We start from the raw sequence: 23381 nt of genomic DNA on the forward strand, positions 1-23381 counted from the left end.
AGTGAAGCAAGACTATCATGTCAAGCCAAATACAAACCGTTTTTGTGAGTGTGTCTGAATTGTGAATGTGAAGAAAGGATTGTAGGAGTGTTATTGAGGGAGGAGCATCAGGGCCAGAACCTGCTTTTAAAACCTTCCTCAGACGGCCCCATGCAGAAAAGGAGTGACCCAGGAACCTCTTTGCATTGGCTCTTACAGGCAGCTACTATTCCCACAGATTCTTCTGTCATCCATTGTACATGACCAGCTACTAATTCAGTCAAGAATCCCATGTTGGGTTGTTGAAAATCATGTTTTTTAAAACCAATCTGAACTCAGAATATTTTTAGACTCTTGGGTTCATCCTAGGGGTTAATTTATGAGAATATGTTTCCCACCTCCAGCAGACTGTCCAAAAGACAGAAATTCTTACACTTTTGCTACCAAGGATCAGATGTTACACCTCTCCCAAATGCATGAGCTTTCCCCTTCAATCCCAGGGCAAAGGCAGGAAATGAGCGCTCTGGAGCTCACGCCTTAACAAGCCGTATTAACCGGCCTCAGACAGGCGGCTGGCCAAGACGGCCGGCAGGTCGTCAGCACGTCTGGCACCACACAACTCACCACATTTGGCAGAGCTCAGGAATCTCAGGTCTTAATGATGTTTGTTTTGCACTCTTTCTTGCCTGCTGCATTTTCTTTTTAAACTACTTACTTATGAGCACACATACATACAGACACAGACACAAAACAGAATCTTTTTTAAACCTGCTTAAAACATTCACTCTTGTAAATCTCACTGGCCACAAGATGATGTTTCTACAAACAAGGATAAACACAGGTATCTATAGCGACAAACAGCAACAAATGAGTCACAGTTTCCATACATCTACCACAGGTTTTTTTTTATAAAGCTTCTCTGATCTTTTCTTGTGTACTGATCTGGACTCCATCCAGGACACCCAGGGTTTAATCTGTCTTCCAATTGGTTTTCAGAATGATCCTTTAAAGACAGCAGGGTTCTGGATCATAGAGAGCCCCCACAGACCTCCGTGCATGGTCGGCAGCTGCAGCCAACAGACCACATCAGTTTGCTGGAGGACCTGGGCTGCGTCACATCATGGTGCGGTTGATGAGGTCAGACAGTGATTTCTGCAGCTGGCTATGAGATAAAACCAAATCCCAAATGTGTCTGACACCATCTCATGACTATTTTTATTTGTGATACTGATATGACCAAATCCTTAGACTCTCATACACACTAAAATAAACTTATGATGTAGCTGTAACAGAGACTAAAGATTATAGCACTGCTGTAACTCAATAAGCTGCATTGTGTTTTAATTGATCCACATCCAGCATGATATTGTCTTCTACTCTGTTTAAAGAATAGTCAAAGTTGTTTCTGTGCTTCAGGTAGAACTGACATTTGAAAAAATTAAATAAATAATGGACTGGTGACCTGTCTAGAGTGTACCCTGCTTCTTGCCTGCTAATTGCTGGGATAGGTTCCAGCTTCCTATACAGTATAGAAAATGAATAAATGAATGTAAACACAATAATATAAAAGAAGAAACTTGCACAGCCTAAAAATATTTTATGCACAGCATTTATCTAAATCAAATCCAGACTAAGAGGAACTTCATTAACATATCACATCATTTGTGTTAAACCCTTTTCAATGCAATATTAAAAAATATGATACTTTCTGAAGCCAGTGGGCCTTGACCACGTGGCTGTATTTAGAAATTTGTCAAAAAGACATAATATACAACATAATGCACAGAGAGTACCCACCCCTTATGAGACAAAATTAGGACCAAATTAAAAAGTTTTAATGCTAAAAAAAATCCGGAATGTATTAAAAAAAAAACAATAATTACATTCATATAAAAGCTTCTCACCACATGAAGTTATTTAATAAAACAACTTACATCAGTACTCTTATGCTTAAGGAATAGACATAGGCCTTTACAGCCACAGCTGGAAGTGACCATACGTCTCCTTGCGCCACCACTGAGTGCTTAAGTACTCATTACACTGTGGGAAGCAGTGCCTTACAAGCTCTGCACTGTCTTACCTGCTAGAGGTTATGTAACAACAGCCGGTCAGCACGTCAGAGAGGTCTGACCAACACCCTATTAAATCCACAGCATCTATCACAATCTCACCCCAGTCTGGTAAAGGGGACTTGCTCCAAACCCCAAATTATAGCATTAAATAGCCTACATTTTTAAAGTGTTAGACCTATGCCCTAAACCCGAGGCACAGACTTCATAAATGGACCCACATCCCCCAGCACACTGAGTGTGCAAACTCTCAAATCAAACTGGTGTTTCATGGTAGATAAAGCAGTCAAGTTTCCTGGAATCGTCTTACACAGCACAGAGGCCTTGAATACAAATTATACATCAAATGTGGTTTCGATATTAATCAGAAAATGTATTCTTTGCATATGCAACATTTATATTTGTTACAGCTGTGGTCCTTGGCCTTAAATATTTAACTTAAAGGTAGAAAAACATATTTGCTTGCCCTGAATTTGATTTCATCAGCTCAACAGAGTACATAAAAAAACAGAGACCATCCTTGGAACATAACAGGAAAGAGATGAAACCATTGCTATATTTTTTCAATTCCATTTACCTTACCAAATCATCTAACTTCATATTTCTCTGTAAAATCGTTCAATATGGCCATAGTTGTGGACATTGTAACATAAACCTATGCTTCTTGGGAAAGTATGTCTATTACATTGAAGGATTGATGATAGGAGAGCAGACACATTCTCAGAATAACCTCAGGGCAGTGAGAGAACATATCGTCTCTAAAGCAACAAATGTGGTTTCGGTGTTTCAGAAAATGACTTAGTATTATGCAAGGATACCTAATGAAAGCCCCCGCATAGACACTGTCTGGTGGATAGCTTTGCCATGTGTATAATATGAGTTCAATTTCAGATCATTTCAGGCTGTACAGCTGCTCTTTCAGTCACACCAGCAGCATGAGATCACTCATTCATTCCACCTTAGTGAATGTCTCACCTACACACTTTTTTTGTAGATAGATACTGCTGCAAATCACCACTGTAGATGCCAAACATAAAGTCATACAGCCCTGTAAATATCTTTTTTCCCTTACACCTCCATGCATTCTTTTACCATTTTTTTTGTATTGCTACTTTTAAGCCACTCTGGTAGCATTGCTGTAGGAGTACCACCTGTGTAGCTTCAGCAACTAATAGGTGGCTTGCCCTGATGTCCAGGGGATGAATCCTAATCATGCTTCTTTTATGTTTTTGCATTAGGGTTTATTTTAAGATTCCTGATATCTTCTGGGTAGATTTCTGCAAAATTTTGGTGCAGATGTTGTCCTTGGGATACTGTTTCGATAATGCTGATGGTGAAATACCTGCACAAAACATTACACGTTCCAACTCTTAGCTTTATATGAAAATTTTAGTTAACTAACTATAAGTGGAAATTAGCAAATGTTCTCTACTCTAGCAGTTTTCATATTTTTTTGTGCCCAGAAGGTACATTAAAGGGCAATGTGACTTCCTGGGAATGCTGTTCCAGAGCCTTTTGGCATGTTAAGTTTTATTTTGATTTCATTGTCAGATGATAGTGTATTTGCATATTTAAACCTAGCATTAGTCCTGCATTATTTTACAATAAGTGGGGACAAGTGTCTATATTGTGTGAACTTTCTTCTGCTTAGCAATAGGTTCTGTTTGCAAGTGACTTTGAGGAACAGCTGTGACTCTGGTAGAGTGATTGTCTTCCTATCAGAAGAGTGGTGGTTCATCCCCTGCCTATCCATAGGTAAAAATGGCCTTAGGCAAAGAGTTGTGCCCAAGGGGGCTGGAGCCTATCCCAGCAGCTACTAGGTGAGAGGCAGAGAGACAAATAACCTCTCAGACTGACATCTAAGGTGAATTTAGAGTGAACAATTAACCTTTTGGACAGTGGGAACAAAGCTGGAGTACCTGACGAGAACCCACATATACACATATATCCCCACACAGAAAGGCCCGAAACGAGCTACCACAGGCTGAATTTGTAGGTTTATCTATTGATCTGTTCTAACCTAACAGAACAGAATACCTTCATATTTTTCATGCAATTCAATTTTGTGCGATCAAAAATAGATTTAAAGATCATTAATTCACATGTTTGTGGAATAATGATCTTTAAACTAATTGAAGTAAACTTTTGGTACGATCTTAAGAAAAAACATCAGAGTTGTTGAAAACAAAAAACTTCAAATAAATTAATGAAGGTAGGATGTCTCAACAGTATAAATGACCCCATCAAAGTATGCTATATTATGCAGGTAGGATGATTCCACATTGTAGATTAGTGAACGTAGATGTTCACATGGGCTATTATGTAATAATAAAACACTCAAATTAGTATGAGTATTTATATATGTATATACATATATTTTATATATATATATATTTTGGCCTGGCTTGAGCAAACCAGGTGGGAATCTGCTTCTCTGCCAGGGCAAATTAAACATGGCCTCTCTCATTTAAGTCCCTTTTACATCAGAGGGAAAAATCCCTGTGTGAAAAAGCAATGTTTATATTTTCCACAGACATTTTTTTTTTTTTTTTTAATATTTTCTTTTCAACTGTTTTCTCTACAAGAGGAATACATTAAACTAGTCCGGGACTAGGTTTTAAAAATGTGCCACAGTAGCTAATTTGTCTGAAGTTGTGCCAAAGTAGCAGCTAAACTCAAATTATGCAGCTGCATTAAATCATGACGCAAAAAACAAAACAAATGCCAAGATGTTTCAGGCTTCTTAGGAGCATGGTTTTCTTTCCTTTGCTATAGACTATGTCATTTTAATGTCAACATAATAACACATTGAATAGGAAAACACAAAAAGTATAACAAGGTCTCTTTAAATTCCTGATGGAGTTAGCTGGGATAAGTTTGTTCTGAAAAAGATTTATATGAAAAGTGACAATTATGTGCAATGAATCAAAAAGAGAGCTGACACAGAACTTTAAGGCCCTTTATTATTTCTGAACAGTTGATCAGTCACAGATGAAATGAGTGTGAATGTCAGATTGAAGGAAAGTTACAGCAGGTGATCAACACAGCTTCTCTTCATTTGATGGTAAGAAGGTCTGGGGGGAGCTGGGCTATCTGTAGACATTTGGTCATCTGCCCTGATGAGACATAGGCTACAGTTCACGATTCCTCAATACTCATCTACAATCTAAGTATTAAATCCTCTTTGACCCAAATTTTCATAAAGGCTTCATCTAGAAAATATGTGACAATTTTCAGGATGTCAGGACAATTTTCAGGATGTCAGGACAATACAGCTCACAATATTGAGCTACTTGTTTACACTGTGCAAACAGCAGTGCATTGTGCTCCACTGAGTCGTATTCCAGATGCTCTCATTAATCCTTTATAGTTTTGGCACATTGAAACCAAGCATGTCTGGACTAGAAAGGTCCACCATGCAGCAGGAAATGGTACTGAGTGAGACAACACACTGCATCATTTTCTCAAACAGTGCAGTTCACGTTTGTGCCATACTCCCACTGCATGACCAACTATTGCAAGGAAAGAAAACCAGCAGACATAAGACAGCACGTGGAAGCAATTATTGCCTCTTCCTGGTGTGTAATCTGCCACAGCAAATACAAGATTAGAAGCACATGTTTGCTGACAGGCAGAAAAAAAGAAGCACCAAATCATTCTCATCTATAGAACTTTTTTCACGCTCACAGTTCCATCTAGTTACTATGTTAAATAAAAAGCTGAATGAAACTTCTGCTGTGTTCTTATGTTTTCAGCTGCATGTCATCTAGGCTTCTGAAACTCCTCTTTTATGTAAGGGTGTATCCCACAAACTCTGACAACTGCAGTGATCACCACTGCTAAAGAAGAGCAGTTTGGACCCTTTAATAATGAACAACTAAAGGCCATCTTGAACTTTCCATTTATAAGTTAAAAAAAAAACTGTTTATAAACAGCTTTCCAAATTCTTGGCACTACACAATTGTTTTGATGAATTTCAGTCAGGAAATTGATCACGTCACAGTAAACTGCCTTTGTCAAAATCACACATCTAAACACAGATGGCAGCAGAGGATCTCAGTGCTACTTTTGACACAGTCGAATTCTACCTGACAGACAAAAAATACTATTTGTTAACTGGTAACTATAGATTTACTCTAACAAAGGTAATATGGAGTTACCCAAGGCTCCATTTTGGGGCCCCTGTTGTTCAGTTTCTACACGCTCCCATTATTTTAGATCAAGAAAACAAGCTAAATATTTTATCATAATTGTGCTGATGACATCTGTTTATATTGGTAAAAACTGTAAACGTTTCCTGAGATGACTTTGTTGTGAATTGGTGCCATACAAATAAAGTTGAATTGAATTTAAATCATGTGTGAGTTACCGTATGTATTCTCTTGCCTGAAAGTTTCTTTGAATCATGTATTGCAGATTGAGTTACTTTATGTGTGAAATGTACCATAGAAATAAAACTGCCTTGCCTTGGTTTGAGTGGCAGAAAACATAAAAAGTGCAGCAGGGCCTTTAAAGTGCCCAGAAAATTTAAATTACATCTGAAAAGACACAGTGATCACCCTCTGAAACATTTTTTTTCTGTATTTGTTTAGGCAATTACAAAATGCTGGCAATTAATGTGTTTATGTTCCATGAGTGTGACTACTTACACCCACACAGTGCAATCAAAAAAGTTTTCATGCTTGTGTGGGAGTGTGCTGGTTTGGTAATCTGTATGTGATTATATGTCTGACTTTCGAGTAGGAATTTGTCGCTCTGTTATTTGGAATTATAACCTATTATCCCTTATAAATAAAGCTTCATGAGTGGGAAGTGGACTGATGCCACATGTGGTAAAATGGAGTTTCTTTAGATGGAGGATCAAATTAGTGACCATATTTCAATGTTAAAGTGCAGACTCCATGCAAGATCAACTAAATTCTTTTGTTACGTCCAAACTCTTTGAAACTGAACTCACCATTTCCTGTCTAGCAGCAAAGAAGCAGGAAGATAATGCATTTCCCAGATAGACAGATGTGGATTCTTTAAAGCACAGTCCAGAAAATGAACACATTCCTTCACATTCTGTTTCTGTCATGGCTTTGGCCTCTTCTACCTTCAAGAACAGGATTTGAATTTTCTTTCTGAACACCAAATGCCACCAAACACCTCCACATGTATCTCAAAGTCTGCCCTTACAGTTATGAATAATAACAGATGGTGTTTAAGGTTTTTCTATGTAGTAATTGCCTCCTTCTTTCATGGAGGATGTTACAGGGTTGGCAGAGCTTAACATGGACCCCTGCTTTGAAGAAGTCATGATGGTTCACAGCAACATGGGATAAAACTCTGTGTGAACATTATGATTTACAACAGCCTGTCCCACCTGTGGCTGCCTGTTCCTAAGCGGTTCTGGAGGTATTAAAAGGGGACCAATCCATAAACCAGAAGGGCTTGAGAGAAATGTTTCCAGTGCGGTCAAGTCTCCCCAGAAATTGTAAAGTCTGTCAGAAAATACAATACATATTAGTTCCACAATCCAGGCTTTAAACTTTTGACTTGCCTGTTTTTATGAATGTGCAATTATTTTGTGTTTGGTAGCGTTTTGTCACACTACTGTAACTACAAGCTATGAGTGTAAAACTTAATACTCTGTGAAAATGAATATTTTTGTGACCCAAATCATGAAATAGGTACGAGTTAACCTTATCTTTGTATATTGTTATAAGCATGACCATTTTAGCTGTTAACTGTGAGCATCAGCAGGTAGGAACATAGTAGGAAAGTAATCTTAGAGGCAAGAGAAGCAAATAAAGATTGTGAAGGATAGAATTTAAACCAATGATCTTTAAAGGTGCAATAAGCAGAAATTCATAATTTCTAGATTGGAGGAATTAAAAAATGGCTATGTGAAGAGCTAGAGGTATACTTTCATCTGGAGTATAGCATGATTTCACACACCGTATCTCTGTGTTGATCTCCAGCCCCGTGCTTACAAGCGGGTCCGGCTGTGCGTTCATGTACATTCATGTGAATCGCAGCCTCCTCTCCTCTCTTCAGTCCTCCCTCCCCATAAAAGGCTTCAGCCAGCAAGCAATGGCAGCGCATATTTTCGAGGCAAAATGGCCAGAGAGAGGAATGAAACATTGACCTGTAGACGACAGGAGCTGACATTATCGTTAAAAAAAAACAATGGTCGTTGGCAAAGAAGTTGTCGGATAAAGAGAGGGACATAACCTGTAATAACACTGGCCTTGTATTTTCAAAGAGGAAAGCCCTGTGAGAGCAAAAGAAGCTACAATTTGACTTGAAGCTAGCTCTTCTCCTTTACAGTAACAACATAAATTTACAAGTTAGTTCGACATGTTTCACAAAATGATGATGTTTTACCCAGTGTGCACTTTTGTTTGCGAACAAGGTGAGTGGGGGGAAAAGGTAGAGGGATGTGTGCGCATTACACAATTTGCTTTGGTCTACAGGCAGTGCACAGCAAACCTTAAGTTATAACAATTTAGGTTATTACCTCTTTAACTTCACAGTTGTGAAAAAGTTGTAAAGAGTTGCAATTGTTGATATCATCAGGTCACAAACGTGAAAATGTTAGCGTGCTGTATCTCTATAAAAAAAATGGAGAAGCAAAATGTAGGTAGTGTAACGAGTGGCGCTGGAGGTAGAGGGCAGTGTGTATGTGTGAAGTGTAAGTGGGTATGATGACTTGTCCAGATTACGTGAGTGGGGTCACCTGTGGCGGAGCTGAGTGATGAGAGGTATGAAAAGGAACTGTGTGAGTGTGGTCGGGGCTATGTAGAGTGGAACTCGGTGAGCTCAGGGAATCGGTCTTGTTGAGAGGGAGCTGATCGTAGCCAGGTAGGGCTGCCAGTGGTGAAGACAGCCAGTGGGCCTAGCGGGTTAGAATTAAGGTGGGGGGGGGGGGGGGTTAGGAGCTTGACCTTGCCACTTTCCAGTGTGAGGAAGAGTCCTCCTGCAGTCCGTGGAGGTGTCTCACAGCACCGGTCCGGTATTCCCTGGAATTGTCATTTCTGTTTGGCCGGACCAGCGCTAAGCTCAGACCCTGGGGGAGGGTCTCAAAACCTGGGCGTGTTAACTTGTTTTTTGATCTTTATTTAGTATTAAGTGTGTGTGTGTGGGAGGGAGGGGTCTTAATGGCTTTATATAACAGCCGTTTAGCTCTTAGGTTGGCGAAGCAGTGGTAGAGTGGAGAGCACTGGGCCAGATGTCCACATAGCTTGCCTATTTACCACAGGTGTGGTTAGATTCTTCCTGTTCGATTATACAATCCTAGTGTAGTACCTTACTTCACCTTACGTTGAGTGGTTTGCAATGTACCCTAAAGCAATCTAGATGTGTGTTTGAAAGCAGCACACCTCCCATCTCTAATGCTGTGGACTGCTCGGGCAACAGTGAGCTGTTCTTACTTATGAAATTAAATAATAAAGTGTTGTTATTCCTCTGACCTCATTGTGGTCTCTGTTCCTGGCGTAGTAGTCTTCAGAAGGGATTCCATTAAATTGCTGAGCATTACAGTATCATACAACTTGTAAGCCTTTATTATGGTGGCCGGGAAGTGCAAAACAGTAAAGTAAGTAAATACTTTTACATTTTTGCAATACACATTTACATCCACTACAACATTTTACATTGTCACAATGCACGTTTAATCATAGAAACCATATTTACATTTACAAAAAAAAAAAAAAAAAAAAAACTACGGTGCCAAAACACTTTTACCAAGGGCTAAACAACTTTACATTCCAGAAAAATAACTGTACAAAACATGAAACACTTTTAGAATCCTTGATGCAAACCTATACGTGCAACTGCAAAACACTTTTACAAAGTTCTGAACACATTGCTGAATCACTTTTACCAACAACAAAGTAACTTTATAATTACGTGAAACACTTCTACGAGTTTACCGAAACACATAGATAGGTGTTTTTATGGTCGCGCGGCATCTGCGTAACCGCTGTAGGCTCGAGGTAGCTCCGCAGAGGCTTGACTCGCACCTCTTTCAGACCTGATGTGCACCCCTGCTACGCAGACGGTTACACGGAGGTACTTCCTTGTGATTTGCCAGTTTGGGATCACGTGTTGCCAGATATCTGGATCTTCTCGCTGAATTTGTGTGGTAACCACTGTTTTTAAAAACAATAACCAGTGGATCAAGTTGATGAGAGGCTGATCGATTTATTTCTTCATTTTCTTTCACAAGCTAATAAAGACACTGAACCATACTGGACGCCATTGTTGTTTTAAAACAGAAAATACCTACCAAAATGAAGTTAACCATCAGAAGAACTCCAGCTTGGTAAGTTAACCAGGTTGGAGTTCTTTTGATGGTTTTATACCACCCCTGCTGCCACCTTCAGGTTAGTAATAAACTGCAACATGACACCAAAACAACGTGTACCCCCTTCGCTTGAGTGCAAAAGCAAACATGCCAGCATCAGCTATGCCATAACTGACCGCACGCAGACGCCGCATGAGGATAAATCTGCCTTTAGAACCATAGACCGTATATAAAATATGGACGGAGCCTCCGTGACATCACCCATAGGTTTCTGAATAGCTGAAGCTCATTGGGCAGTTCCCACCATCGCCATCTTGGCAGCTTCACATGTGTCATCATTCCCAGAAAATCCTAAAATGGGCAAAGAGGTGGAGCTGAGTAGGGGACTGTGAAGGTGGGGGTGGATTATTGACACCCATCAAACTCTGAGCTGCCTGTAGCTAAGAACTAACCCAGCTAACCAGGAGCTAATGGTGACTAACCAGCTAACGGAGGTAGGCGGGCTAAAGCTAAGGCACACCGTTAGCCGGCTAAAAACCACGGCTGTGCTGCACTCTCCCTTCTTGCCACAGATACCAGATACCTGTCAATCAAAAGGACACGCCCCTAATTATGCCGAATTTCAAGATTAAATAACATGCAAACGGATAAGTTAGAAAAAAGTTAACCCTCCTCACAGTCGTCATGAAGGTAAACTTGACCTATTATTCCTAAAATGTTTTTTTTTTGTACCAGGCTTCAAACATGTTTATTTCTGCTGTGACGTTGGTCTTTTTATCATGGGAGTCTGTGGGGATTGACTCTGTTTTGGAGCCAGCCCCTAGCAGATAAAGGGTGAACTGCAATTTTTTGCACTTCTGCATTGGTTTCACATTACACCGGCGGAGGTTGCCGCTTGTTTAGAACATGGGCAAAGGCTTCAAAACACTTTTATTGAAAAAGCATTTCTGATAGCTATCAGAATGTGTGACTGTACCTGCATTATAATGAACTCAGACTTCAATAAAAGTGTTTTCAAGTCTTTGCTCATCGCCTAAAGCCTAGTACACAGGTAACGATTTTTTTAATCTTATGAGATTTTTTATGTGGTCGAGACCTCACACGTTAAGATAAAAAAATCAGTTTTGATCATGATGTGTGTGGTGTGCTCTGATAATCTGATCATAGAACAACACACACATGACGATGCTGTCCTGCAACTCATCTACAATCTAGTCCTCTGAGCAGGACAAACCTCGAAACGTAGAAGAAGAACCATAGCAACAACCAGCAAAAAACGAAGAAGAAGAAACATAACAACAACCTGAAAACACAACACCCAGCATGGAAGAGGATATATAGGACGAGGGAATGATGGTGGTCTTGGCACTATTGTTAATGGGCAATTACAGAAATGAAAAAAATAACAGACTGGAGATGGCGTGAACACAGACTTTTTTTACCTTCTTGTTCCCCAGACAGCTCGCTCTCTGATTGGCTACATTCCGTGCCACGTCACCATCCACGCAGTCACAAAGTCATCGGCTTTGCTCAGAAATTGGTTCTGAAATGTTGAACATGTTAAATATTCTGTCGGCTGTCAGCTATGACCCATTTCGGAGTGGAATATCGGGACAAATCGGCTCGTAACACACAACAGACTAAATGATAATCGGACAGGGAAATCTCACGATGATGGGGCGTTTGCTGTCTGAGGTCGGGAAGAGGCTAGATTTTGGTGAAACACCTGTCTTTGTAATTGTGTTTCTTCAACTTGTAAAAGGGTTTCGCGTCCATGTAAAGTTTCTTTGTTGGTGGATAAAAGTGTTTCAGCAATGTATTCAGAACTTTGTAAAAATGCTTTGCAGTTGTACATGTAAGTTTGCAATAAAGATTGTAAAAGTGTTTCATGTTTTGTATAGTTGCTGTTTTCTGAAATGTAAAGTTGTTCCTCCCTTAGTAAAAGTGTTTCACAATTACACTTTTGTTTTGTAAATGTAAATATGGTTTCTATTATGTAAATTTCTATCGCGAAAATGTAAAAGTGTTTCACTCGATGTAATATTGTTTTGCGCCTCCGACCACCGTACTTTATTGTGAAACTGCTACATAGTTGCTATGAGTATTTAGATTAAAATTAAAGTTTTACAATCTGTCATGATGACATTTTATTTCAGTTTCTGTCTATCTGCGAAGTTACAAAACTATTAACCTGAATTTTTTAAAACTCCCATTAGGTTAAAAAGGGAAACATAAATGATTTAGAACCATTTCTTATTTGATATAGGGCATTAGTCTTTGCAGAGGACTTAGTTGGCTTTTTCACAAAGCTTGTTTTTATTTATATTAATTGAAATAAATTAGATCGGTCTTAGAGCCCGGTAACAGTCAAAGAGAGCTTTGGTTCCTCTAAACAACTCAGGAGGTCACTTAAAAATATTTTTAATTTCTGGAGAGTCTCTGATATATTGATAACAAATTTGATAAGAATTTGAAATATTAATAATTTTTCACTACTATTAAGTTGTTACAATTTTCTTCAGATGATGAAGAAAACTTTGACAACCTTGACAAGTGATGTACACATTATTGTATCACAAAAACACAATGTTCTTCTAAGTTACACTTTTCTGCATAAAGAGAACCTTTAATTAATGCTAATAAAAAATGTTTTAACATAAGACTTTTAGTAATGCATATTCCTACTCTGTGCTTAAAATTTATAGACATTTAATCTGGCACCACAGTGAGAAGAAAAACAAGTCATCATGGTTCCCATTAATTTGCCTTTGTAATTTACACAACTTTTAATTAGTGTCTCCATCTTTTGAGAGTTAACAGTTGCTGTAAATTTATACTTATCAGTTCAAATATTATTAACAGATAGTTATCGTCATGTTTCTAACACCAAGAAATACTACCCTATGTGTCTCCTTTGTCAAAGGAAAAAGTGCACCAAACTGCAGTAAATACAGAAATTTGCTCTCCACAGTATATGAGATGTAGTGACAGTTGCACAAATTGAAAATTTTATTTAACTAAATACTAAACAGCTACCACTAAATCATGGTACTTGTGAACATTATGAATGACCCACGCTTGAGCTGCTGTCTGGCTGACCTTTTTGGGCAACTGTACTAACATAATGGTGGAGGTCAGGTGAGGTTTCTTTGAATTTAAATTGCGCTCTGCTCTTTTGAAGATGCTGTAATCTTTAAATCATTGAATTTTGCACTGCTGAACACAGTTAGGAATGTTGCATTGCTGCTAACAGACAGTCCTAAATGTATGTCACCACTTTTTAGAGACTTAAATTACACCATAACACCCCATAAACGCACTTATATCACAGATAATTAATGAATTACCAGAGCATCATTGAATTTACTAACAAAGTATTTGTTGTATTCCTTGTTATTTAAAAGTGGTGCCAAAATACAACTCGCCATACATGGCTGTGTGCACGTGAGTGTGGTATGTGTGGTTGTCTGTGAATGGAAACCAGGTGCTTTGTGCTTGTTGTTGTGCCGGCTTGATGTTGCATCGTCAGCTTGGTGTGTCTAGAAGTAGCTTTAACGAGCTCAGCAGGACCCTTCACATCAAACGCTCTGCTAATGGCTGATAAACTCATTGGGCTTGGTCAGGCCGGACAACAGCTGGACACTTTTACATCCTAGGCAGTACAGCCAAACTTCAGTGTGCTTCTCAGACCCTACATTCAAAACCTGAGCCAAGTATTTTCATGAGATGTTAAGAGGAAACGGGTTTCTGGTTTATGGGAAAGCAATAAAATGTCAAATCCATGATGGGTTAAAGCAGCATCTTGTTAAAAAAAAGGAAAAAAGAAAAGAAAAAGGAGTCTTATGTGAGGTAAAGAATGACTAAGGCAGATGGAGAAAGCCATGCTGGTGTGATGTCATGGTTTTTCTACACAAATACAGACAGACAAAAGTACGAGTCATCACTGGTGGAGAGTGCAGACATAAACACATACGATAAAATAGTTTATCAGGACAAACTAAGTGCAGTGATTTATCTCACGTGTAAAGAGGAATAAAGTTTCAGCTGATGCCGTGGTTCATTTACAGGTTGTTAACAGCATAAAAGGTTGTAAAAGTCTTTAATTTTTGCTGTCTATGACTGCCTGCAAATAATCTCCAGACTACCAAAACCACAAACTAAAAATACAAGTTGTATAGAAGCCAAAGTTTACTTCAGCAAATCTTTGTGCTCTGTGGGCTGAAAATACTTAACTTTCCCTGCATTTATTAAAGAGATAAACATATGTGCAACCAATACTGCCTATGATGAACGTGGAGGAGAGGAATAAAAAAAAAAAAAAAAAAACTCGAGAGGCAGATTAAGGTTTTGAGGAGTGATGTTTAATGGGATCATGACTATCTTTGTTGGAGGTTAAAATATTTAATTGGTTTATGGGACAAAAAAAGCACAACCAGAACCACTCCTACAATCACTCATCCAACTAAAAGTCTATATATTAGATTCACCATCAGGGCAGACAAAAGCCCAAGAACCACTTTTAGCAGCTCAGTTGTACAAAGAATCATTACATTTGATAAAATGACAGATATCTTGCATTGTCAAAGGTTGGGAGAATGGCTACCACATATTATCTACCTCATTTCATCTGAACACTCTGTTCCTAACAAACCATTTTCATCTCCAGCTTATCAAAATGATTTATTGTTCTCTTTGTCTCCTTTCACTTATATTTGGGCAATCTCTTCCCTCTGATTATGTTATAGCTGGTTGAGATCAGTGTTACTCAGTGAGAGAGTAATAGTGACCTCAGTCTGACTCATTGGTTGGCATTCATCTGCTCCCTGGACCACAAGACGTGCAAACTGACAAAAAGGCTGACAGAAAAGACAGAATACTGCTGGATAGACAGATGGACAGAGAGACAGAAGCACAGGCAGACAGGGTCCTACAGTATGTTTGCCCCATGACAAAGGAAGTGTGCAAATTAGTGAGGGAGAGAGGGCGCACTGTGACCTCATTGGCCAGACGGTTATTGAACACGAGAACTCGCCTACAGTCAACGTCACAGCGTACTAGTTGTAGAAGAAGCCAATCGCTTTCCTATGTAGATCCTGGAGAAAAGAAGAAAAGGGAAAAAATTAATACATGAACCTGCAATAAGCACATCTTTCAAAGTAGTATGTCAAGTTGTTTGCTGTGATGTTTTGATAACAGAATTGGGAAAATATTTGGTTAAATATGTATAAATTTGCAGCACACACCTTCTACAAACTCTAGACTTGACTAAAATCTATCCTCAGCAGGTTTACCGTTCACCCTAACTGGATATACATAGGTTTATTTGCGACCTAGGATGTACTTAAGAATAAATTAATTTTAAAGACAACCTGCTCAATGATTAGTAATAGATTTAGCTAACGCATGCTAAAATCTTATGCATCAAACTATCATAAAGGTGATAGTAGTGCCATAGATCTTAAACAGCTATGTCATTTTACTGACAAATTTCACTTAGTGTGACAATAAATTTTATTTTTGGTGCAGACATAATACCCTTTTTGTATTCTGAATTAAACTACAGCTGTTAAAATAAATCTCTACTAAGCCTAGACACAATCTGGTAATTATAGCGAGCAGAGCCGAAAACCGTCAACCATGTAATTATGGTACAAGTCCTCCGCCACCTGAGCAACAATAAGCAAGATGTTAGCCTCCTCAGTCTTACTGATTCAAGATTTATATGTCCCACTGGGTAAAAAAGGACCAAAAAAGTAGAAATTGTATTTTAGATTGAGCAACACAGAAACAAAACTGTGGATAAGTACTACCGGATTAAATTTGTGCCAACACATATAATTTATCTGGTCTATTACATGATTGTTTCACAAGCAATTGTGATATAGTGCTTTCAAAACACATTAGATCCATTTACAAAGTGCCTTTTCTTTAAAGAGTACCGACATATCTTTGAAAATACAAACCGAGAGCTGAAAAAGCAAACTCTATTATGTGAGAAAAAATTATTTACTCTTTCAGTTTTCTGATTCTGATGCAGTATTCTTGCCACACTTTTTCAACATGCATCTTAATGTAATAAAAATGTAAACAGTTCCCTTTTTTTTTGCATAAGACCCATTAAGTCCATTAGAATTCTCTTGTTTTAGGACTCATCAACTAAATTTTTACAACAGACATGGCTACTTTTGTCGTTTCAAAATAAGAAAACAGAATAAATAATACTGAGCAGTAAATCCGCCAACTCTATCGGCCGCAGTCTTCTAATATAAAATAATTGATGCATATTAAAATTACAAAAGATGCGTTTATATCCATGAGTCTCACCCGACTCCAAGTGTGAGCAAGTGTGAAGCCAACAGCGAGGGAACAAGGATGAGGAGAACATCAGAGGAGAAGATTCCTCTCTTCATCACCTCTGTCTTCCTAACGCTGAGGGAACTCTGCTGCTTCGGGTGCTGAAATACAAACTCTCTGCAGAGAAAAAGAAGCAAAAAGTGAGAGATAAAAGATGCTTGACAAAGGAAGACTGAATGGGGAAAAAATAGACAGAGATAATGAGAGCACCAGAGAGAGGACTGAGAGTGGAGGGAAGATACTGACGGTCTGAAACCAGTGAGAAATGCTACCTGTCAAACAGACTTATTTCAGTGCAGGAGATTAAATGTCAAGTGTGGCTGTGTAAATAAAAATGAAAGTGATTCATGTTCTTCGAAGGTAAAATCAGTGAAGAAAACCTAAAAACAACTCATGCTGTTAAAGTCAAACCAAATGATCACAACAAGCAATGTAAATTTTGAATGTTTTGAATAAACCTGGCCTATATTTTCAACTACAGATAAAACAAACAATAAAATTAAATTTTAAAAATTACATCTTTTTTTTATTATGTATAAATAAACACATTTTTAGAAGGAGGCTATAAGGTTGACATCAGCTGTGATTGAATATACCTTTCCCTGTGTTTGCATGCTTTTGATCTTTATTTAGCCATAGCTCTTTAACTGTTGCGCTACTGTTTTTTTTAAGTGACTCTAATGTATTTTATTACAAATTTGTAGAAGTAAATAATGAATGGTCCCATTCACACACATTCACACACTGATGGCGGAAGCTGCCATGCAAGGCTCTCAACCACGACCCATCAGGAGCAATTAGGGGTTCGGTGTCTTGCCTAAGGACACCTCGTCATGAACTCGACTTGGCCGATCGAACCGGCAACCCTCGAGGTTACAAGACGACCGCTCTACCTTGTCGAGCCACGCCGCCTCCTGTAAGTAAACCTGCTTGAGCCACCTCTACCACTTGGTTTGTGTATGTAATACCAAAATTAAGTGTTTGTTATCCCACTGTTTTAAGTTTTTTAGCTTTGTGGCTCAGCAAGGTAGAGCAGTCATCTTGTAACCGGAGGGTTGCCAGTTCGATCCTCGGCCAAGTCCAGCTCATGTCGACGTGTCATTGGGCAAGACACCGAACCCCTAATTGCTCCTGATGGGTCGTGGTTAACGCCTTGCATGTCAGCTTCCGCCATCAGAGTGTGAATGTGTGTGAATGTGATGTATGATGTAAAGCGCTTTAAGTATCATCCCAGGTACAGTAAAGCACTATATAAATACAGACCATTTACCATTTATACTATTAACTGTTATCCCAACCATTTATTGAAAACCTTTGATATCAACAATATCTTAATATCATTGTCTCAAGGAAATAAAGAAATTAAAAGAAATCTTTTAATTTTTTTTCTGAACATTAAAGGATTACGCTGTTCAAAGCTGTTCTTTGGTGACTTCGGCAGAAAACAGAAATAAAACTGGTCTTACTTTGGTGGCATATTTTCAGGTCTACTGGACCAGTCCCACACCCAGTCAGTATCTGCTCGCCGCTCGACTTCCTCCTGCAACACACAAACATGATCTAAAGTCTCATTTCTCTGCAAGCTTTGCTTTAGTTCAGGCAAATACATGCTGTAGTAAAAGATGGTCAAAAGTCCATGAAAGATCCTGGAAATCAGTCTCTCCCACACAGTTAACAGGCTTTACAAGTGAGGTGGCATTCATACACTCTTTTATACACAACACTGACCTCTTCACTACACTTATTTACATGACAATTTTATTTTATTCATTTATCTCCTCCTACTCCTTTCTTCATTGTGTTTGGAGTTTAAATTAAGGTTAAGGAAAGGTTATTATTAAAATAATAAGTAAAAACTCTCAAAATGAGTTTGGGAATTTGTGAGTCTGACACACTTGTTAAGAGTATTTCAGTGTTAGTGAATTTGGTCCAGTTTGACATTGATTTCAGAAATAACTGTAATATTAGAAATACGTCATTTCAGCGTAAGAAGTGTGATCTATAATTTGAAATATTATCCATATTTTGATTCTTGACAAAATGAAAAAGATTATACTGTGGTTGTAAAATCAAAAAGACTCAGACATGTTTCCATCTTTGAAAGTGAATTGAAGAATTAAGGAGGAGTTGGTGGGAGTAAAGGCTGCACTGCTTGTGATTGTCACTCAATAAAGAAGAGTAGTTCAAAGAACAAACAAACTTAAAGGATGGGGGTGGTCTCAACAAAAGTGGACATCCCCACAAGGCAAATGGAGAGAGCTTCAAGAATTGCTTTCGCTTTTGGAAATATCTGGCATAAATTTGAGTCAGAAGTGTCACAAGAGTGAATCATATAATTTAAATTCTTACTAAGTCTGACATGATTTACTTTTTTTTCTCTTTTCCCCTAATATTCACCAGGTCTTCTTTAAAACTGCTAAAAAAAAAACATCCAAAGTGAATATATAATTTTTTTACACATTATTTCAAAGTTTTTATTTTTATTGTTACCACTTCCATTCACCATTTATCAGTAACATCTCCTCAAGGGCAGCAGGAGAAAGCTGAATAAAGTAATAATCCCTTCACATGGGTTATTTATTTATTTATTTTTGCACTTCCATCTGAAAAAAAAGTCCCAAAATCTGGCGAAGCATAAAAATAATTTGCCCCCTCTAAAATAAAAGTAACATTGAAAGTAAACAACAGCCTCATAAGTAACAGATTTTATTGAACCTGTAAAATCTCTGCTGACGACAATGAGCTCAGTCTACAAATTTGTTGCAGTAAAAATGAAACCAATGAAAGGCAGCAGGAGGCAGACTCTTCAGTTAATGCGTCACGACTGGAAACGCTCCAAACATTTAAATGTTTTGTTTTTCTAACAAATACAACTAGACTAAGAACAGGAGGCTCCAGACTGGAAAAAGTGAATAAAATGAATACCTGTATGGGGACACAGTCACTGTCCTGCTCACTGCTAGGTTTTGGGGAATCAGTGGACTGTGGAGTCAGCACCTGTGGAGGACTGACAACAAACAGTATAAATATTCAGCAGCAACAAACAAACAGAGTAAGTGAAGACATATTGTGATAAAAACAAAGAAAGTTCCACTGAGCTCATAATAAACTTCATGACTGTGCAAATGTTTTCTACACAGTATTGTGCAGCTGTCAATCCCCAAACATCCAAACAAAACAAGAACATCTTTCTGCATCTTCACCTGTCTCTACTCCTCTCACACTCGAGCTGCGCCTCCAGAAGGATCCTCTCCAGCTCTCCCTGCAAGGCGGAGGAGATGCTGTCCTGTGGCCCTGTCAGACTCTCCCTGCGGCTAACGGCTGCAATCAGCTCCTCCAGCTCGACCCAGGACCCTGATGAGGGGACAACATGGCAGTATGCACTGTGTATTAGACTGATGACCCATACAGAGTCATGATGAAAAAAATAAACAAATGTATGACAACTGATTGTTTGCACGGAGTCAAATTTATTGAACAGTTAACTTTTTTTTTTAGCCCATTTTGGAAATCATTTTCCAGTAATGACAATATATTAGCTTTAGCATTGATCGTCTAAAAATGAGCAAGCAGCTGAACATCATTGTGCACATGTGTTGTTTCTGTCTTGCAAAAATGAAGCAAACACTGTGTTTGTAGAACAAATGTATCTGATGTTTTTTCCAGAAACAGGTGTGGCCTAAACAAATCACTGTGCTATTAGATGGTGGTACAAGCTTCATTGTGTGTGGCTTTAATAAACAACCATATACAACATTTTTTGTGTTTATTTTACCAAAGATTAAACCAAGTTTATTCTCCATATAGGAGACATGAACTGAGGTTCAGAAGAATGTGTTAAACAATTTTCAATGAAACACAAATTTATGGTTTGCACTATTCGTGCAGGAATGATGCAACTGATGGAAAACAATGCTTCATTCCCACTGAAGACACACAATAAACTTGTCTGCTATTTCTTTTTTTTCAGATTCTTTTTTTATATTTGTAGATATGAATAATAAAGAGGGCAGAGTGGCACAAACACTAAAACAGATTCAGGGTCTTGAATAACTCTTCAAACTTAACAATAAAGACATTAAACAAAATTTGAATTTCATCTAATTATCTGTCCATCACTACAATTTCCATCAACCACCAGATTAAATCAGTGTCCGTGTTATTTTAACAGCTGTTGTTGTGGGTTAATTAAACTCTAATGTTGAACTTTTTGTGAGGTCAGAACCCTGCACCAAGTATAAAAAATACACTGAATTTTAATGTATTTTATTTAACATTTGATGTCTTTCACTGACCAATGTAAGAAAGCTGAACTGTATAAATATATATTTAGGAATTTATTGTTCTGTACTTTGTCTGCAGGACATTTATCCAAAAAAGCAAATGCAGAGAATTTTGGTAAAGTTGCAACAAACTGGATATATATCTACTGGTTTAGGCTGCATATTGCAACAATCTTAATACCCAACCAGATTCCAGACTTGTTGGAGAAACTAAAGAAAATCACTCAGTTCTGAAGAGAAGTGACAGATTTAGTATGGAGAAGAAAATGAATGGATGTCCGTGTGTTGCTGTGCACATATGGTGACTCATAAACACCACAGATGCCCTGACGTGACACTAGATGATCTGGAGGACAAGGAAGGATGGACTATGGCGTCATGACACCCATGTAAACACAGTCCTGCTATCAATAAAAGCCAGACACATTAACAGTGTCTGTATTTTTCTGTCGATGACTTCTGAAAAAATCCACAGCAGACTGTATGAATGAGTGGACACACAGGCTTACTGGGTACAGGAAGAGATTTGCACATGCACGCTGGTGTGTATGATGTGCACAGGCCCACAGCTAAACAGTGGGGCAGGGCTAACGCAGGCTGACAACATGCTTGCTTACGTAAGATCTTATTTTTGTTTCAGATTAGCCATTCACCCTCTCCCTTCCTCCCCTTGTTTCTGTTGCCATGTTGTGCTGCTCTCTGACATCGCTAGCATTTGCAAGGTATCTCACCTTATTTGCCTTGTAAAGTATCCTTCATTACATCTGATCTCTCTAATCTTCAATTTACCCAGGTTTATGACACTGTGTAATCACAAAAACAGCAGCAGAGTGGGTAGAAACACAAGTAGGCACTGTGCTGATGGGGGGTGGGAGGGCAGAGAGAACTGTGCCATTGCCCTAGTTATTTTTCTACAGAGGGGAGTTATGACATAACAAGTGCGTTGCTGCCTGACTTATCTGTCGCCATTCTGCAGCACTAAATCAGTTTCTATTGAGCAATCATGGACACATTCATCTGTGCTGCTGCCAAATCAGCTTTATGTAATGTGGACAAGACCTGGATGCTGGAAGACTCAATGAACTGCAGCGTAACAGATTCCCTTTAGCTTTGCCAGGTTATGAATGCCTGTTTAGAAATTATCATGGTGGGAGGTGGAGTCTCGTTGTTCTGGGAGAGAAGGGAATTTTTCCCTACTCCAGATTTTATGGTTTACAAATATGTTTCTTGGTACCGTGAATGAAAATGAATGACAACTGTCTTAGAGTGAGTTTTTTAAAATGTTCAGTGGAAATACTCATATTTAGAATAAGGGCACTTTACACTGAGCTGTAAAAATTAGAATACAGATCAATAAAACAAACATAAAATCTGTCACATTTTCTCTTTTGTTTACTTTTTTAAACCAGTGGAAATCTAACTAGGAGCCTATCATATGTGCACAGAGATGCAAATTACATCTGAAACTGTCTCTTTCAGCGCTGACAAGTTCATTCTTGGCTGTAAACCGTATGTTGTCTTGGTAAAACTCCCAATTAAGTAAACCTGTTCAAAATGATGCTGTTTGAAATTTATAGAGTAATGAGTTATAATTGGTCATTGGCATTTTAATAAGGCAATATTGGATCATACCCCTCCCAGCTCCCCCTGCCCCTTCAATATTTTTCAAAAGTCCATCTGTGTCTGCCCCCCCATCACATTGATCCACATGTTTTACCCAGCACCCTCTCTGCCAAGCAATGTGCAGCCTGTACAGCGGAGCTATAAGTGTCAGAAAATCTCCACAGCTTAATTGGCTTACAGAGATACAAACAGGTGAGTCAGGGAATCCGTTTACACAATGACAGTGTCAGTGGCAACAACAATGACAACTGTAAAAGTGGCTGTGCTTCTTGTGTCTGAGGCACCTGCTCTCAGTTTGACAGGCTGTTAGTGTGATGTCTCCACTGATGACAGCACATGTTGAATATGTTCCTATCAGACCTGAAAACACACTGAGCCATTGGATGGTGTTGTTGTTCTCTGGTGTTGTCATTTTTTCTTTCCTCAGATTGTTGATGTTTACATCTTGAAATAGGAATGTAAAACGATCTGTGCACACATTAACTGATTTTCTATCTGTTTCATTTGAGGATCAAATCTAGAAAAAGCTAAATCTAATAGCCTATGATGGAGCAGCAAAACAACGGCCTGGTCTGTGTATAAGCATCACTTACCGTAGAGTCCGTCCTCTGGTGTCTGCGAGCCGGACAAAGACATGCTTGAACGCCGGGGAAAGGCTGGAGAAAGCGCTCGGAGAGATGCTGACACTGACCGGGGAGGACACGGAGGTGAAAATAGGTTTCTGCCTTGCACCGGTCTTTCTCAATCACTGTTATGTTTGGATTCTGGGCACCGACGCTGCGC

General features: G+C 38.7%; 1 protein-coding gene across 1 annotated transcript; it reads right to left on the reverse strand.

Moving 5' to 3' along the window:
• Positions 1–13523: 13523 nt before the first annotated feature.
• Positions 13524–23381, reverse strand: zgc:73226 (uncharacterized protein LOC402792 homolog). The gene is made up of 6 exons (XM_041970850.1): positions 23192–23381; positions 19896–20046; positions 19618–19699; positions 18159–18232; positions 16663–16809; positions 13524–15431 (listed from the first exon to the last, which is right to left on the reverse strand). Exons 1-6 carry the CDS (start codon positions 23232–23234, stop codon positions 15383–15385), a joined length of 546 nt encoding a protein of 181 aa, XP_041826784.1. The 5' UTR covers positions 23235–23381; the 3' UTR covers positions 13524–15382.

The sequence above is a fragment of the Melanotaenia boesemani genome, chromosome 19, assembly GCF_017639745.1.
Source record: "Melanotaenia boesemani isolate fMelBoe1 chromosome 19, fMelBoe1.pri, whole genome shotgun sequence".
NCBI lineage: Eukaryota > Metazoa > Chordata > Actinopteri > Atheriniformes > Melanotaeniidae > Melanotaenia > Melanotaenia boesemani.

What these genes read in the sequence shown, in the direction of transcription:
- zgc:73226 (XM_041970850.1), bottom strand. Translation starts at nt 23,234, where the DNA reads ATGTCTTTGTCCGGCTCGCAGACACCAGAGGACGGACTCTACG. An exon ending in GTGACTGTGTCCCCATACAG is followed by an intron (nt 18,233 to 19,617) that starts GTATTCATTTTA and finishes TGTGTGTTGCAG; the next exon opens with GAGGAAGTCGAGCGGCGAGC. An exon ending in CCTGAAAATATGCCACCAAA is followed by an intron (nt 16,810 to 18,158) that starts GTAAGACCAGTT and finishes TTTTCTCTGCAG; the next exon opens with AGAGTTTGTATTTCAGCACC.